At 42.8% G+C, this 17,787-nt stretch overlaps 1 protein-coding gene across 1 annotated transcript in view; it reads right to left on the reverse strand.

Moving 5' to 3' along the window:
* Positions 1-17,787, reverse strand: part of CACNA1E (calcium voltage-gated channel subunit alpha1 E) — a 494,748-nt gene that overhangs the window by 213,110 nt on the left and 263,851 nt on the right. Inside the window, exons 6-8 of the mRNA XM_081297504.1 lie at positions 4,447-4,550; positions 2,946-3,098; positions 1,632-1,813 (exon numbers count right to left, since the gene is read on the reverse strand). Coding sequence (XP_081153630.1) covers positions 1,632-1,813; positions 2,946-3,098; positions 4,447-4,550 — 439 coding nt within the window. The remainder of the gene's footprint in view (positions 1-1,631; positions 1,814-2,945; positions 3,099-4,446; positions 4,551-17,787) is intronic.

Raw genomic sequence — 17,787 nt, forward strand, 5'->3', positions numbered from 1 at the left:
CAGATAATTGGAAAGAGATGGGAATCTGAAGAAAGCACCATGAGAATTGGGATCATGGTACTATTTATTCTACCTCTTTTCCTAGTGCTTAGCACAGTGTTTGGCCTACAGTAGATGCTCAGCTAATACATGCAGAATGAATAAATGCAAGAATAATGAGAGCTTCTTCACTCTGCTTTTGCATATCTCAGTACCATCTGAGCCCTGGCTAGAGAGGACCAACGGATCACGCCTAGATCCTCAAATGCAACACTTTTCTTTTCAGACTTTCAATGCGTTTATCACATCACTTAGGTGAGTCTACACATATCATTGAAGTCCATTACTCCCAAAGCCCCACAAGTGACACCAGCCGCTGCTGGACCAGTTCTACAATTTCTTGAGGTGCCTGACTAATCTGAGTGACATGGCCTCAAGATGATCTTCACATTTCAAATGAGGAGTGACTATACTCATCAACCATGCCCCTTCCCTCCTTCTTGCTGCCTCCCACAGATGAAAAGAATCCCAGAGTGTCCCCCAGGGGTTTCTGGGGGACACTAGCTAACTCCTGGACTTCACCACCCCTTGGGATCAAGAGAAGAACTGAAGGAAACAGAAGGCACCTTAAGGTAAAGACAGGCTCTGGCAGTGAGGAATAATCACTCAAAAGGCATCTGCCTTGAGAGTGGGACTTACTGAATGGATAGAAGGGTACAGTTGATAAACAACTACCCAAATTGTTTGCCCACAGAGGCTCCATGTGCATCAAACCACACAGTCTCCCAGCCTCTCATTTTTAAATTTGGACTCTGCACCAAGCCTTGGATAACTTATTTCAGACTCTGGAAGACAGAAGAGACTTGATGGTCACTTTGTCTAACTTCTATCTCCCTGCAGGAATCCTCAACATCCCTGACAGGCAACTAGACAGCCCTGTCTTATATACCAACTCAGAATCTTCTAAACATGTCTGATCATGTGAATCACCAAGGGCACTGTAAAAAGCACTGGTTACCAACTCTGCAAAATCAGACTCTCCAGAGAAAGGGCCTGGGAATCTGAATTTTAAATTAACCATGTTTCCTATGAGCATGTAATGCAGTAGTTCTTGACACTGGCTATATATTAGAATCAGTCAGGAAGCTTTAAAAAAAAGTCAATGACAGGCCTTTACCCCTAGATATCCCCACTTAATCAGCCTGGAGCAGAGCCCAGGTGGTATAATTTTTTAAAGCTCCCAGCTGACTCTAATGGGTAGCTGGGGCTGAGAACCACTGGAACAGCTTCCCAACCTGAAGGTGAGTTCTTTGAGGACAGTAACCACGAACCCTACATCTATTAGAACCCCTCACTGTACCCCACCACCACCCTGAACCAACAAACTCTGGTACCATTAAGGTGATCTGATTTAACTAGTTGGTTCACTCATTCAGTACAGAATGCAATCTCCTAATTATGTTCAGAACTTACGTACTTCCTCTTAGCAAGAGGTGAGACCAAGGAGTGAAAAGAACTACTAAGACTTCTCACAGTTGAGTATACTCACCCCTGAGGGATCCCCAGACTAACAACCCCGGAAGCCTCCCTGCAGGCCTCTGCCTCCCTGCAGGTTTCCACCCTCCTCCTCCCCCACCTCCAGCTCTACTCACATTGTACAGCACAGTGGTCCACCCTTCCATGGTGATGCACTGGAAGACAGTCAGCACAGCAAAAAGGATGTTATCGAACTGGGTGATCCCATCGTTGGGGCCGATCCAGTCCTTGCATTCATAACCAGCTGGGCAGCCCTGCACACCACATGGGTGTGGGGGGTCAAATCCTTCCAGAATACCTGTGCAGGCACATTTGGAGAGTTGGGGGTAAACCACATGGTGCTTAGCATGAGCTGGAAACAACCCCAGGAAGCCACAAGTAAACAAGTCTACTGCCAGTTGACGGAGGCTTGCCCTTCTTGTCTCAGGCACCCTCTCCTCTATGCCTCCCAGCTCACATGCCATGTGTTCAACCTGAGGTTTCCCAGTCTCTTCTGAAAATGGAGTCTCTCCTCCACATGACCAGCCACTTTCTGCTGGCCCCAACCTCCACTTTCACTTGTAGGACCACAGGAATTTACAGGACTGAATCCCACAGAAGACCCCGAGGGAAAGGCAGAATCTTGATGACTGCCTAATTGCAGATTCCAGGATAAACTCTGACTTCTTCATGGATTTCTTGGGGACAGTTCTAAACTACCGTCCCTTTAGTGGATGATGTTCTAGCGTATATTTCTAGCTTTTGATAAAAGGTAAAAAGTTAAAATGCTTGGAAGATTTTTTTTCATAAAAACATGGTGCCTATTGGAGATTCTTCAGCCTGTCTACCCTTCCCTTTCCTCCTAGGGTCCTCAACTCAACTTGAAAAGAACAAGTAAGACCCAAGAAGGGTTTGTGGTTTGTGCACCCCACCAATCTCCCAAGCACACTTGCCAAGCCAAGCTCAGAGCTCTCTCAGTTCTTCCATACTAGGTCTGGGTCAGAACACAGAACAAGGAAAACCTAAGATGGAGCATGGAAGAAAACTGTCTCCTTAGATCCAGAGAGACCCAGTCTGACTACTGTCTCTGAGTCTCATTGTCTCATTGTCCTGTAGGCAAAAGATGCACTGGATAAAGGATATTTATTTGGACTGATGGCTTGGGACATGCATTGAACATATCCCTCTACTACAGAAGGAAGCTGAGACCACCTATTTGAATTCATTCACCTATAAACCTAAAAGATTATTTTCTTTGTGAGACCAGTGTCAAATGGGGATCTTTAAGCTGATTGTGCCTCAAAAGACTGCTGACTAAGACGTTTCTGATTCTAATTCCAGAATTGGCATAGGATGCACATTTTTCAACCAGGCTCCAAAGGCCTTAAAATAATGTGACCAGAGGGAAGAGGAAGGGAAAAAAAAAAAAAAACAGAAAATAATGGACTTACCTGAATTGTTCATGAAGCATGCTCGATGTAACTTCCCACTGTAGAACTCCAAGCCAATGATAGCAAACATCAGAATGGCAAAGAAGAGCAAAAGGCCAATCTGCAGAAGAGGCACCATGGCCTTCATGATGGACTTCAACACAATCTGCAGACCTAGAGGGAGAACAGAGAAGGACACGTTGCCCCCTGAGCACCACCTGCCAGGGCAGCTCTATTCATCCTAGGAGGAGGGCAAGTCCCCAAGAGAAGACAGCCATTGGTCCCGAGAGGACAGAGACAATTCACAATAAGATACCTAGGACAGTCAGGCCACAGACGGTCATGACCACGTTCCTCTTCCGCCTTCCTCCCTCCTCACCTCTCCCTCATCAGTTACCTGCCTGCCCATCGCCCGTCCTCCTGTTCCGTCCACGTTGTTTTTGGATTCCTCTTGTTGACTGAACTTATTAGAAGGTGTTCCTTTCCTAATTAGGCCTCGCCCTGCTCCCTCTTCCCTACCACCCTAACCCAGACCAGCTCTCCTACCCACTGTGAGAGGGGCACCCTCAGTACAACTATCTGCTTTTAACCCCCACGTTACACTTCTAGGCTTCTAGCCTAAGAAAATGGCCAGGTATTTGAAAACACGTTTAAATAACAATGTGTTGTAGCACTCTTCTTCATAGTGGGGAGAAAAATGAGGATTAATTATCTTTATTTTTCATATTCTTCAGCCACGTTAAAAAATGGCTAAATAAATCACAGTACACATAAGAGAATGTACAATGCTTATTTGGGCATTCAAAACTACATATGTATGCATAATGATTCCAATTATATTAAAATGTACAGGGAAAATGAATGATAAAGTTTGCTAACATGAGAAATGTTCATTTTCTTTTTTTTTTTTTTTTTTCAGGCTCTCCAACCTCTGTATTTGAGTCTTGGTAGGACCTTGGACACATCTTTTATCCACAATTTCCTTATCTTTTTATAAAATGAAAGGACCAGTCCTCTCGGTGTCCCCACTATCCACATCAATTGCATTATGATATATAAATTCTACAGAAAAAAATTATTTTGATGAAAATACTTAGAATATTGTACAAACCCAAAGGAATGTTCCTACACTGGTGTGTGCTTAAATATTTTACAGGGATTTCTTCTTGATATTTCTTTTTTTTTTATTATTTTATTGTTGGTTGTTCAAAACATTACATAGTTCTTAATATACCATATTTCACAGATTGATTCGAGTGTGTTAGTTCATTTTCTTTTTTGTGGTTTTTCTCTACTTTCCAAATGTTCTGCAAAAATATTACATCGTCTTTTAAATCTGAAAAAGGAGTTAAAATCCAAAGTGAAATGTTAGGCCCTGTTGCTGCATCTTGATTACCACTGGGGCCTCCTCCCAGGAGGAATTGTTTCTTTGTTTATCCCAAATTGTCTCCAACCCAGGATCCGGTGGAAAACACATCAATAAAGTTACTAGCAGAGCAGAAAGAAGAAAGCAAGTGCTCACTAGGTATCCCTGACACCAGCTTCAAGGGCCTCAGGACACGCACAGCCCGGAGGGTCCTCAGGTCCACGTGGGTGTTGAAGTGGGTCCCCGCAGTGGCCAGGATGCTGCAGATGGAGACACAGAAGAGTCAAGGTTAACACAGCCTGGCTGTCCCCTCCGGTTCCTCAGGGGGAGCTGGGCTGCAGCAGGCCCAGCCTGGAAAGCACACAAAGCTGATACCAGCTGTATGTGGGTGCACCTGAGCCTGGGTGAATCACCAGTGGTGTCAAGTTGAGTTAAATTTAGCCATCTGGGTTTCACTTTGCAAAGAAGGAAAACTTACCAACGAGAATCATTGAAGCCCCAACTCAGGAGCAGCAGAGAAGTCCCCAGCATCTTGATGCCTGACTCTTCTTCCTATCCCCCACCTCCAGCTGACTTAGACAGACACATTTTTTAATTTCATAGTTTTCTTAGATTCCTCTACTTCTTCTCTCCTTCAGGAAATTCCTCTGGATTAACACCACTAAAGGAGAAGTCATTGCACTGTATCTTGACACTTAGAATTTTTAACTAACAAATCAATCACACCAATGCTTTGTAATAACTTGGGTAGTCTCCACACGTTACCAACATTCTAATAATTAGACTCCAAACTACTCTTTGACCTGAACTAGGTTTCTTTGCTTCCATTTATCCACCTTCCACAGTCACATTCAGAAGCATACATAAAAAATAACCCATAAGAATCCTACTAAATTGTCTACACCAACCGCCTTGTCCAGAAGAGACCGTTTATTGCACAGACTCCCATGACACTGCAGATACTTTGGAGAGACAAGGACACACATGTATTCATGAATGATGCAGCAGAAGACTAAGAGCCAGAAGAATGGAGTTCAGGTCATGACTCAACGTGAGAACTAGGACTTGACACAGTCACCCACCACCAGGACCCTCTTCTTTTCATTTAAAAAGAAGAAATTACCATGGCCTGGCTGTAGAAATAAAATTAGATGTATTGAATATTAATAGTGATCTATAAATCATAATGTGCACCATTAACATTGTTTTTAATGCAAAGACTACTAATACTAATTGAATAAAACATCAGTTTAAAATTTGCTAGTTTTAGTCTTTAGTGAGATCATACTTTTTATCCCTCATGGCCTCTCCAGGACTGAGTCAGCTATCCAGAACCTCCAGGAAATGAGTCTTTCTGAATTTTCTATTGTAGCTGAAAGGGGTCAAGAATGGCTTATTTTATTTTATTGTTTTGGAGGAACCTATGAAATATTTCAAGTTTCAGAGAAAATACTTGAAGTGCCTTCAATACTTGACATGTCTTCAATGCCTGAAAGAGAACTGTATAAAAGATTTATGCTCTAGGAAGCAGATGCAGGATCAACAGGTACCAATAACAGACCCAGGACAAGGTAATCCTAACAGTGACTGTGAAGGAGTGCTGGCCACCAACCGTCCGGGATTCTTGATGTGGGATAGATATCCTTTCTAAAATTAGCTGTGTTCAGGGACAGGCTGCAGGGCTCTTTAGGAAGGAAAAGTATCTTCATTGTGTTGAAGGTCATTTTAATGGCCAGTAGAGATCTCTTTCAACTTTAAGATTCTCTATGTTCATCCTACCTCAAAACAAGAATCAGAAAGACATCCTACTTTCATAAGGCATTCAGCAACTGAACAAGATTTCCAAGTCTTCCCCATCTTTCCTGACCCAAACTCCCATACCATCATGTGAAACGGAAGGACTTGGGGGAACAGAGATGCAGACACTGCTTTGAACTCACTCTCTCTCTCTCTCTCTCTCTCTCTCTCTCTCTCTCTCTCTCTCTCTCTCTCTCATGACCAAAGGAAGAAATTAGGAAGGGAGTGAGAAAAATAGATCAAGGAGAAACATGGGAAGTTGAACTTGAAAATAGGACATAAAGAGAAAGGGGAAAAAGACGAAGAAAAACATGAGAGACGGGGCAGAGATAGGGACCTGCAGGAGAACAGGATCATTGTTCCCCACCTAATAAAGGCACCGAGTCTCCTGCTGCCCAGGTGCAAGACTGCTTTCACCGTGTCTTACAAATGCAGTGTGCGGACGCTACCCTGTTCAGAAACTGAGTTATGTTTCCTAGGATACCAGGTACACATGAGATGTTCTTTCATATTATACAAAGAGGCTTTGGAAATGAGAATTTCCTCCCCAAACCTGGAGAGTTTCAGAGCCTGGAGATAGAGGCAGTCAGGCAAAATTAAAAGGCCAAGAAAGCTCCAATGTATAAAGAAAGGAAAATGGTATTTAAAAAGAATAAAGAGATGAGAGGAGATTAAGCAGCAAAATCGTGGGGATGCAGACAGGGAAGGAAATAAGGAGGGAAAAAAAAACAGGGAAGAAGCAAATATCAAAGAAACATAAAAGTCACACTGGAAAGAGAACAAATAGAAAGCTAACTTGAAGCAACCAAAAATAGGCCCAGGTTGCAGGTCCAGCCATAAGATATGTCATACTCTTGTCACCAAGTGAACCTTTGACTGAACCCACCTGCTCCCCAAATTACCCCAGGGCCATGCAGCCTGTGACCTCCTTCTTTCTTTCCCCTTAGAATTTTCTTTTCTCCAGCACAGAAGGATTTCCAACTGGATCTTTAATAGATGCCTTTCAACCACTGGCTGATGTCTAACCTCCATTATTCATAAAGTTCTGAAGACAGAAATTATAACCTGGCTCCTCTGTCTACCTGTTAGAAGCAGGGGCAATGGGATTTTTGGAGGAAAAATATAATGAAGGAAAAGGACCCTGCTCTGTACTCCTATACCATTCTGTGTGCACCTCCATCATGGCCCTTACCAAATCCCAGAGAAATTCTGCCTTCTCACGTGTCTCTTCCACTAGATCTGAAACACCTCAAATAGAGATACTGTCTGTGTTAGTCAGTTTTCCATCACTGTGACAAAGTACTTGAGATAATCAACTTACAAGGAGAAAAGATTGATTTTGACTCATGGTTTCTGAAGTTTCACTCCATAGTCACTTGGCTTCATTGCTTTGGGGTCTGTGGCAAAGCAGTAAATCATGGCAGAAGTGTTTGGCAGAGAAAATTGCTCACCCCATGGCAGCCAGGGAGCAAAAAGAGAGAGAAAGGAGCAACCATGGTCCTAATATCCACTTTAAGGACATGCCCCAAATGACTTAACATCCTTCCATCAGACCGCACCTCCTCAAAGTTTCATCAATCCCCAATAGCACCACTGGCTGGCACCCAAGCCTTCAATGCATGGCCTTTCTTGCCCCTTATGGGGACACTTAATAACCAAACAATAACACTGTTGTACTCTGTTCGTACCAAATCTAGCCCAGTGTCTGGCAAATCAGAGGTGCTCAATAAAAATTTGATAGGTTGAACTTGAACTGCACTGATGAAATTAATAAATCTGTTGAAGCAGAGATCAAAAGGAGAGAAATATCACAGGAATTCTAGAGCTTACTAATGAGAAGAGCAGGGTAGCAAAGCTGGGATGCTACTCAAACCCACATGTATTTGAGCACATAGGAGTATACTGTCCTCCAGCATAGGGAGTCTAATGAGGATCTTCTAATATACTTCTAGGACTGCTGCTCCTTAGCACATCCCACAGGACAGGATCCGCCTGGTCCTCAGTAGGAGGGCTAGAGACAGAAGGAAGCATGGACAAAAATTCCAAAGTTAGAGACTGACCTCCCAGTAAAACCTAAGTATTGGGGTATATACAGCCCAGACAACTATACCAGGCCCATGCAGGAGATGAGGCGGAAAGGGAGAGCAGGGAATGGCCCTTGACCCTCAACCTAGTGAAACACATAAATGATATGATTGTGCCGTCCCATTGAGCATCCTAATAGAGGTAGAGTAGAAAACACTGCAGTGGCCCGTACAGAGCTCACTACCTGCCAGCATTTTCAAATGTTATCGAATTAAATCCTCCAAAATATCCTAATATGACTATTGTTTCATAGAAGATGAAACCAAGGCTCAGAAATAAATTAAATGGCTCATAAGAAGAAGGTCAGGAGTGGAGGTCGAATGTCCTCTGGTGTCAAAGCCGATACTTTCCCTTCTCTGTCATTATGTGGGGCACTTTTCCCCAGAACTGGTCAGTCTCTTGGTTCAGTAGGTTGCTGTAAATATCAAAGTCACTGTGTCTGGGCCTCAATGAACAGGTGAAACTTGATTCCCTTCATTCTAAGGCCACCAACCACCAAGTGCCACAGACTTGCCATTCTCAGGACCTCGCATGTCTTCCAATTACTCCAAAAACTGCCTAAATGGCAAGTGAGAGACACCACAAAGTCGAGGGAGGCCACTGAGGATAACTCCAACCCTGAGTTAATAAAAGCCTCAGCCCTCCACCGTCCCAAGAGGCATATGCCTATGCTCTTCAGAAGCAGACACCATTTCTACTTGTTTTGCCACCAGAGGCACAGAGCCCCATGGGAAGTTCAATATAGAAGGGGAACTTAATTCACAACTATCCCCCTAGCAGAGGACAGTCGGAGAGCAACCTCAACCCCACCACCGACACAGACAGCACATAGGGCACACAGTGAAGATCAATAACGCTCTCCTGTTGGCTCTCATGGCTCAGCCTCCCTCTAATGTGTTTCCTTTGGGTTTCCAGGAGGTAGGAAGAGAATGAGGAGAGGCTGATGCAGTCCCTGATGAGTGGCATGAGCCCTTCGAGGCAGGGGCCACTGCAGCAGCCCAGCAGAACAGGAGATGGAAGTGATGTCCTGGGCGACTTGAACCAAATCATCCCTCTCCAGTCAGTACCCCCAGAGTTCTTCAACCCTGTGTTCCTTTTGACCTTGGGGTACTCCCCTAGATTCTTTGTCAATCCAGGTCTTACAGTCTGTCTTTACAGGCATGTTCCACTGGTTCACTTCCATACCTGAAAACCCAGAAGCAGTGGGTTTGGATTTAGGATTCTCTGATAAAATACAGGCTGCCCAGTTAAACTTGAATTTCAGATAAGCAACAAATAATTTTAGTGCAATTATTGTGTAATGTATTGTTTAGTTAAAATATGAAATTCAAATATAATGGGCATCTCGTGGATTTGTTTGCTAATTCTAGCAAGTATACTTACATGATATCTGGAATGCCCCCAAAGGCCTGCATGTTAAAGATTGGTCCCCACCCTATGGCACCATAGGGAGATAGCAGAGCCTCTAAGAGATGGGGCCTAGTGGGAGGTGTTAGGTCATTGGGAAGGTGCTTTTGAAGGTGACAGTGGGACCCTCCTCTCTTCTTTTTCTTTTTTACTTCTCATCTACCATGTGATCAGCAGCTTGCCCTACCACATGCTCCCACCATGACATACTTAATGTCTCACCCCAGACCCAAAAGCAGTGGGATCAACTGTGTTTGGCCTTCAGGTGAACTTGATCATGGACTGAAACTGCCAAAAGTATGAGCCAAAATATACCTTTCCTTTTTTTAAAAGTTGACTCTCTCAGGTACTCTGTTATAGGAATGGAAGACTTATTAATATAGGTAGTGAAAGAAATGACCAAGGAAAGAGGTCCCCTCTTAGTTTTTGCCCCAGCCTAGACAAATCTGCAAGTTCTCTTCTGAGAACAGACACAAACCAGGGGTCTTTCAGCATTAGACCCAGGAGTCCCTACTGAGTTCAGAAATTACCTGTTTGTCTCAACCTAAATATATAAATACCAAGGAAGAACTGTGTTTGCTTCACTAGCATCCATGAAAAAAGGTTGATTAACTAGCAAAGATGTGAGAGGTTTAACTAGCCCACATTATGAGGAGACCAAGGGGAAGTAGGAAGGAACCTAATTCAACTTGAATTCCCAGCAAAGTTGAGTCAGAATGCCATTCCCTGGGGTAGCCACATATTGAGTGACTATGTCCACTCAGGAGCATTTCACCAGTGGCTGGCTCCTTCCTTTCTCCTACCACTTTACTTTCAGGAGGCACCAACACTTCATGTCCGTCTTCTGAAGCATCTCTAGGATTTGCTTCTTGCCCCCCCAGCCTCCCTCTTGCCTGACCCACCTCTTCCTTGCTTTCTCTACCCTGTCTAAATGTTTGATTCAGACCTCGCCACCCACGTGACATTCTACCTCCTCCTTGCAAAAGGTTTCCAATCCAAAGACAGCACTCTTCCCTGATAGCAGAGCTACCTCGAGGCCATGCAATCCTGCAGAGGTTGGTCCCTCTCCAGAACCCCCGTGGGTAAACCTTGATGAGTCAAAGGAAATCACCCACTGTCCTGGGTAATGACTGTTTAGGAATGGGCAAGAGATGGAACTAAGGCCACTTAGTTACAAGGAAAAATATGCTTCAATAGACCTGTGTTCTAGAACAAAAGTAAAAAAACTAACTGCAATGATTTTGAAAACTTTTTGGTCAGAGCCTACATTTGGTCAGAGCCTACACTGCAAGTAGGATGTACTTACCCACTTCATCAAAGAATACTTTTTCTCTCTGTGATGTTCTCAAATTTTCTCTTGGATCCTTTATTACGTTTTATGCTGGTTGCAACCAACTGAGTTGACCTCCTGATCCTCTAATGGGGCTAACCCACAGTATGGAACACCCTGGTATAGGGACCCGCCAATACATTCATGCTAAGAAGACTGTTCTAAAGAGGTCGGATGGACCAACAAGAGTACCTGCTGGAACAGCACCCCTCAGCTTCTTGGTGTTTACCCAGAATGATGAAACGGTTTGCCTTGAAAGGCTTTGCTGTACTGTTCCAAGAACTGTGGACACAGCATACTAGGAGGAGACCTGTTCCCTTTTCTGGTAAGAGCAGTGCTAAAGAAAGACCTCACTCGTACACACACTTAAAAATTATCACACAGCAGTTACCTGTTACCTCTGGTTTGTTTCGGGGACGGGGAATTTTTAATACATTGATACGTATCATTCAACAGTTTTGGGGTCTGAGTTAATTTACGGCAAAACTGGAACCCAGGCTTTCTTCTTTCATCTGTTTTTCTGTCTGCTCTACTGACAATAAATGATAGCCAAGAAGCCCTAATATTTCTTGGGAGGTCGGAAAGGCAGGAAGGGTCAACATGCCTTTTCCAGTAAGGAAAATCTGTGCCATTTCCCAGGGGTGAGGCCGGGGGGGAGACAAATTTCTCTGTCTTAAACCAAAGTAAGGCAACCACTTGTGGAATTTAAAACGGTATTCCCAATTCAGTTTCAATCTTAGGGTGTAATCCCAAAATATACCTTTTGATGAGGAGAAAAGTTGTGGCCTAAAAACCATCCCTTTCCTTCCCTACCAAACGAAATGTTAACAATCAAACCATGTCATAATCAAGGAGAAGAAACTGTGCCAACATTTGGGGACAGATAATTCTTTGTTGCGGGGAGTGGTCCTATAGATGGTCAGAGATTTAGCGGAATCCTCGGCCTCTAAAGACTAGATCCCAAAAGCCACCCCACCACTTCCTACCCAGCTATGACAAGTGGCTCCCAGCATCATCAAGTGTCCTCTGGGGGGAAAAAGTCACCAAACGTCAAGAACCACTCCTGCAGGAGCAGAAGTGGCTCCTTCAAGCTGAACAACACTCAACAGCTGACTAAAGATTAGGCATGTGTTTTATAATTAGTCCCTGTCTACACAGACAGCTCCTCCCAGGCCGAAACTAGAAATGAGTCCAGCCACAATGCTTCCATCTGACAACATAAGAAAATGCCCCACTGCCCTTCAAACACCTTAGAGAGGCATCAAGCTGGATCCAGCAGGTCTCCAAAGGAGGCTCTTAACCAAAGAAGAGCCTCCCAATGCCTCCAGGTGGAGGAGGCAGAAACGCACAACGCACGAAGAAGGGCTTTGCCTGCTTCGCCTCATCATAACAGAAACGGGCTCACATCCCTACCCACGTCGTGAGCTTTCTTCCTCTACTGTGAAAATCCATGATTATTCACTCAAACCCAGCAAGGAGAAATGCCAAGAGACAAGAAGAAATCTTGTCAGTGTCATTCAAGACCAGGTGATACTGACAAAGAGGAAAAGAACAGTTTCCATAGCCCTGTCCCATCCATGTAACACGGTCCTCATTTCTTAGCTTTGAGAATTAAGGCTCAGAGAAAAACAGGTTATCTCAAGGTCACTGGGACGGTAAATGGTCAAAGTGAGATTCAGACCCAGAATTTTAGCTTCCAAATTTGGAGTGCTTTTGGTAGCTACAAAAGGTAATGGCTAATAACTAGAAATATATCCCAAAGGCACATGTATGTGACAAATGCTCTCTCTAGGACGACCACAGAGCTGCTTCTCTGCAGAGCCTCAAGGTGTCCTATGATTAGGGTTTCATATCAGTGTTACCCAAACTGTGCTTCAGAGAGTTGGCAAAAAAGGAGAATTGCCGGAGAGGGAAATCCCACATTATAAGAACTCGCTGACATAAATACATGTTCTTTGAGTTGTTTTTCTAGTAGTGGTGAGGGATTTCTGTTGATCCTCCACCTACACACTTTCCCTCATCAAGTCCCCCTCAGGACCAGGAACGAGCCGTAGTGAGATGGCGAGCCAGGTACCGCGCAGAACCAGCTAATTCACTAGCCTTGCCAGGAGAAGGCAGTAACGAACTCCAGCATGCTAAGCCACCCCCCACTGGCCCTGCAGAGTGGCCACCTACTGTACTTCCCCTCCACCAACAGCACCCCAACCCCGCAGGGCTTCCCCCAAACTGCAGCGTTCTCATGTGGCATTGCTGAACAGACTCAGGAGCAGGCAGCTCCTTTCCTGGCATATTTGGACCTAGGGCAATAGTTTGGTCACTCTCTTCTGAAGCAGCTAAAGCCGTAACACAAAAGGCTCAGGCGCTGCTCTACAGCAGAGAGCTGGCTGCAGCAAGAAAGGAGCAAGCTGATCCACAGAGGCCAGAGCCAGGAAACGGGAAGGAATCCTGCAGGAGCTGGAGCCAGCGGTTCCTCAGGCCCAGCTTTTTCCTGATCTTTCCACAGTGCAGTCCTTCTGGGAGACAGCCCCTCCCCGCAAAGCCTTGCCTCACCCAAACTAGTCCCAGTAAGGGTTCTGTCACTCACGACTCACCTATTCTGCTCAGGTAAGGCCCCCTAGAAAAGAAACCAAGAGGATGAAATGAGCTTAGACAGACCTGCAAAGCCAAGAGAGCTCTACAGGTAAAGAAGAATCATGCCCCTGGCGCAGAGCTGGCATGCCCATGAGAGAAAGTCAGGCTTTTTACTTGACGTCACCCCAGCAAGTGGCTTAGACACCGAAACAACCCTCCCTGCTGCCTCTTTAACTTCCAAAAGGCTCAAAAATTATATTCGTTCATGATCCTCGAAAGAGCCAGATCTTCTTCCCAAAACACCAAAAGCCATGAATGTAGGCTAACACCGGCTGGAAGGTTGGCTACAGGAATCCTTCAAAGGGCAAAAGACCCGGGAATAAAGCTCTTCCTTCTCGTGGGGCTGTGGGATGGGCTTCTTGTGTTTTCTGGAAAATATCTGGCTTAAAGAACCTATTTGAGTTTATAAAACCTTTTCAAGTCAATGACTCTTTCAGACAAATCCTAGACCCCTAAATTTTAAATATATATGTTTACCTGTGTCCACTGTTCTTCTTTCCTAGTTTGGCTCACAGTGCCTGAGAGTGATTTGTGTGACAGGCACATGCTATCTTTCTTCTAGCATGACAGATATTTAAAAAAAAAAAAATACCTAGATAATTTCCCATTCTTGCCTAAAAGACAAAAGCAAGTTTGATGAAGAGGTGACCACAAAGTCGTTAAAAAATACCAACCCTCTGTAGAGCCCCCAAACGAACTAGAGCTATTTGTCAGAGAATACAAAATGCTTTTTACTTTTTAGAGTCATTAAACCAAATTCCTTCAGTACTTCTGAGTCATACCACATCCCATACCACCTATTTGGAATATAATAAAAATCCAAGCAATATTAATAATTAAAAAGAACCGTGCCTATATACAAAGGAACGGCTTGTTGCCCAGATCTGTTTGACAGTGATATGTAAGCATCAACCAAGTAAGTGGTTTTAATTGTACTTTCACTGTGAACAAATGAAATGCTGAGATTTTGGGAGACTCCAGATGTTATTTCCACATAAGGGAAATGAGGTGGTGAGGCTATTTTCTCGGAGAGAACTTTAAAAGAGCACCTCTTTCCATTTACAAGGAATAGTACAACGTGTTTATTAACGATGGCGTCTAGGCGAGGAGATTACAGCCTCTCGTGGAAGCACCCACACCAAGTGTCCAGGTTTTACTTGAAGGCAATGCTCTTTCTCTTGGGCTCTGAAGTTATTTTTAACCTTGCCAGCTATGCAAATTAGCTCCTGGCCTCTGAGCTTGAAAGAAACCAGGCTGAGACCAAGTTAATATTTTATGAAAAAAAATGGAAATACTGTAAAAGGCCGAGTGTGGCACTGAGCTCTGCATACTCTGTAACCGACCCTGTACAGATATGGCCACAGCCAATTTCTGAGTCAATTTAGCATGGAAAAGGCAAGGTGCAGACGATTCACAAAAAAAGAAACACAGACCGTTTCATGGTTGTATTTTAAAGGTTCCATAGGATTATAATCAAAGAAACCCAATCTATCAAATGGCTACCTCAAGAAGGACAGAAATTGGTGAACCGCTGCATGCTGACTACATAGGGATGTTACAGCTGTCCGCTCTCTAGAGCCCAAGAGCTTTAGTGAATCGCTTCAATACACACTCCAAAACGAAGCAAATTTTTAATTCAATGTTATATACACAGTGTTGTTTATAGGCAAATTTTATATATAAATTTCTAAAATGTAAATAAGCATTATCTACAATAGTCTAAAAACATCTAGAAATCACCTATAACTAAATAATGAAATAATCCAACTTAAAAATGGCCCAAAGAAGTGAAGAGTCACCTCCCAAAGAGAAATGTGGAAGACAAAATAATACATTGAAAAAAATAATACTACAATTCTTGGGGGAAGCATAAGTTAAAGCCATAATACTTATTATTGTATACTCATTATAAGGCTAAAATAACCACTACACAAAATATTCAAAAATCTGGACAATACCAAATGCAAGTGACCATGCAGAGCAAGTAGAACTGTTGTGTCCTGCTGCTAGATAACATAGCCAATTTTGAAAAAGTTTAGCAGCTTCTTATAGTTATACCTACAGTTACCATTTTACCTAGGAACGAATGGTTACTGATCACAGTTATAGTCATATTTGCCCCAAACTGAAAACAACCCAAATATCCCTCTACTGTAGAATAAACAGATATGGCTTCAAAAAATTGAATACTAGGTAGCAATAAAAAGGAATTCATACAACAACATGGATGAATCTCAAAGCACCATGCTAAGTGCAAGAAGCCAGAATCCAAAGGCGCTCCACGATCTGATTCCACTTATATGACATTCTGGAAAAGACAAAACTCAAAGGACAAACAGATGAGTAGCTGCTGGAGGGTGGGGCTTGGGAGAGCAAATCGACTAGGAAAGGGCACGGGGGAGCTTCTGGGGTGAGAATATATTCTGTTTTGATCTTGATAGTAGTTAGTCAACCATTTACATTCGTCCAAACACACAATTGTACATCTAAAAGGACAAATTTTACTATATGCAAATTAAATCTCAGTATAAATCTGACTTCAAAAAAAATCAGAGTCCTTAGGTTTTTTTTTTAAATTGTGGTAAAATATACATAACACAAATTTTACCACGTAACTACTTTCTAGAGTATGGTTAGTAGCTGTAAGTACCCATGTGTATAGCAGCATCACATGGTGGTACTTTCACATGGTGGTACAACCAAAACCACTACTCTTCCATCAGAGCTTTTGCATCTTCCCCGATTAAAACTCCATACCCACTAAGTACTAACTCTCTACTCCCTCCAGTCCCTAGCATCTGTCTTTTATTTTCTGTCTCTGAATCTGACTGCTCTTAGTTCCTAACAAAAGTGGAATCATATAATATTTGTTGTTTTGTGTCTACTTTATTTCACTAGTATAGTGTCTGCAAGGGTCATCCATATGGCATAAGGACTTATTTCCTTTTTAAGGCTGAATAATATTCTGTTGTGTGTATATGTTGCATTTGTTTTCCTTCAATGGACACTTGCATTACTTTCACCTTTTGGGTATTGTGAATGATGCTGCTATAAACATGGTTGTGCAAATTTGTTCAAAACCCTGCTTTTAATTCTTTTGAGTATATGCTGAATCTATGGTTATTATGTGTTTATTTTTTTTAAGGAGCTACCATGCTGGTTTCCCACAGAGAATACATGGTGTTAAAACAACAGAACAATAAGGTATAGTTCACTCCATGGAATATTACGTATTAATATTAACATGCTATTTCTACAGAACTCTTAATAATATCAAGAAAAGGCATCATAGTCTGGAGGAAAAAAAGCATAATTGTAAGGGGTAAATATGTTATCAATATACATTCCATAGTTTGAAATGTATAAACAAACAAATAATAAAAGCAAAATGGTAAAGGTGACTATCTTTAAGTGGTGCAATTGCAGGTTATCACTACAGTAGCCTTCCCTTATCCAGTTTTATTTTCCAATGTTTCGTCTACCCACAGTCTGAAACTAATAAATGAAAAATTCCAGAAATAAGCAATTTATATGTTTCAAATTGCACACCACTCTGAGTAGCATGATGAAATCTTGAGCTTTCCCACTGTGTTCCAACCAAGATATGAACTGTATCCACCCTGTATACACTACCCGTCTAGAAGTCACCTTGTAGCTCTCTCAGTCCTCAGATCAACTATTGTGGAGTTGCAATGCTTATGTTCAAGTAATCCTGATTTTGTTTAATAACAGTTACAAAGCACAGGAGTAGTGATTCTGGAAAGTCAATTATACCAAAGAGAAGTCAGAAAGTGCTCCTTCAAGTGAAAAGACAAAAGTATGACAAGATATTTTGAGAGAGACCACATTTACATAACTTTATTATTAGAGTTTATCATCATAACTGTTCTATTTTATGTTAGTTATTGCTGTTCATCTCTTACTTATAAGTCAACCTCAGAAGTATGTACATGTATTAAAACACACCACACACACACAAAATATATGTAGGGCTCAGTTCTGTCTGTGGTTTCAGGCATCTATTAAAGATCTTGGAACATATTGTGGAGAAGTAGAGATGACTATATTTTTTTACACTTATCTGTACTTTACAGATTTTTTTCAATGAGGAAATATTCCTTCCAAAGTCAGAAAAACTATTGTTGTTGTTTTTCCAAGGCAAGGTTGCCTGCAGTACCCCACTAACTTTCTGAAGCTGTTGACACAGAGAACAACTCTGGTGTTCTTCCCAACAGACATCTGTGTGG

The sequence above is a fragment of the Spermophilus citellus genome, assembly GCF_964194105.1.
Source record: "Spermophilus citellus genome assembly, chromosome: 6".
Lineage (NCBI taxonomy): Eukaryota > Metazoa > Chordata > Mammalia > Rodentia > Sciuridae > Spermophilus > Spermophilus citellus.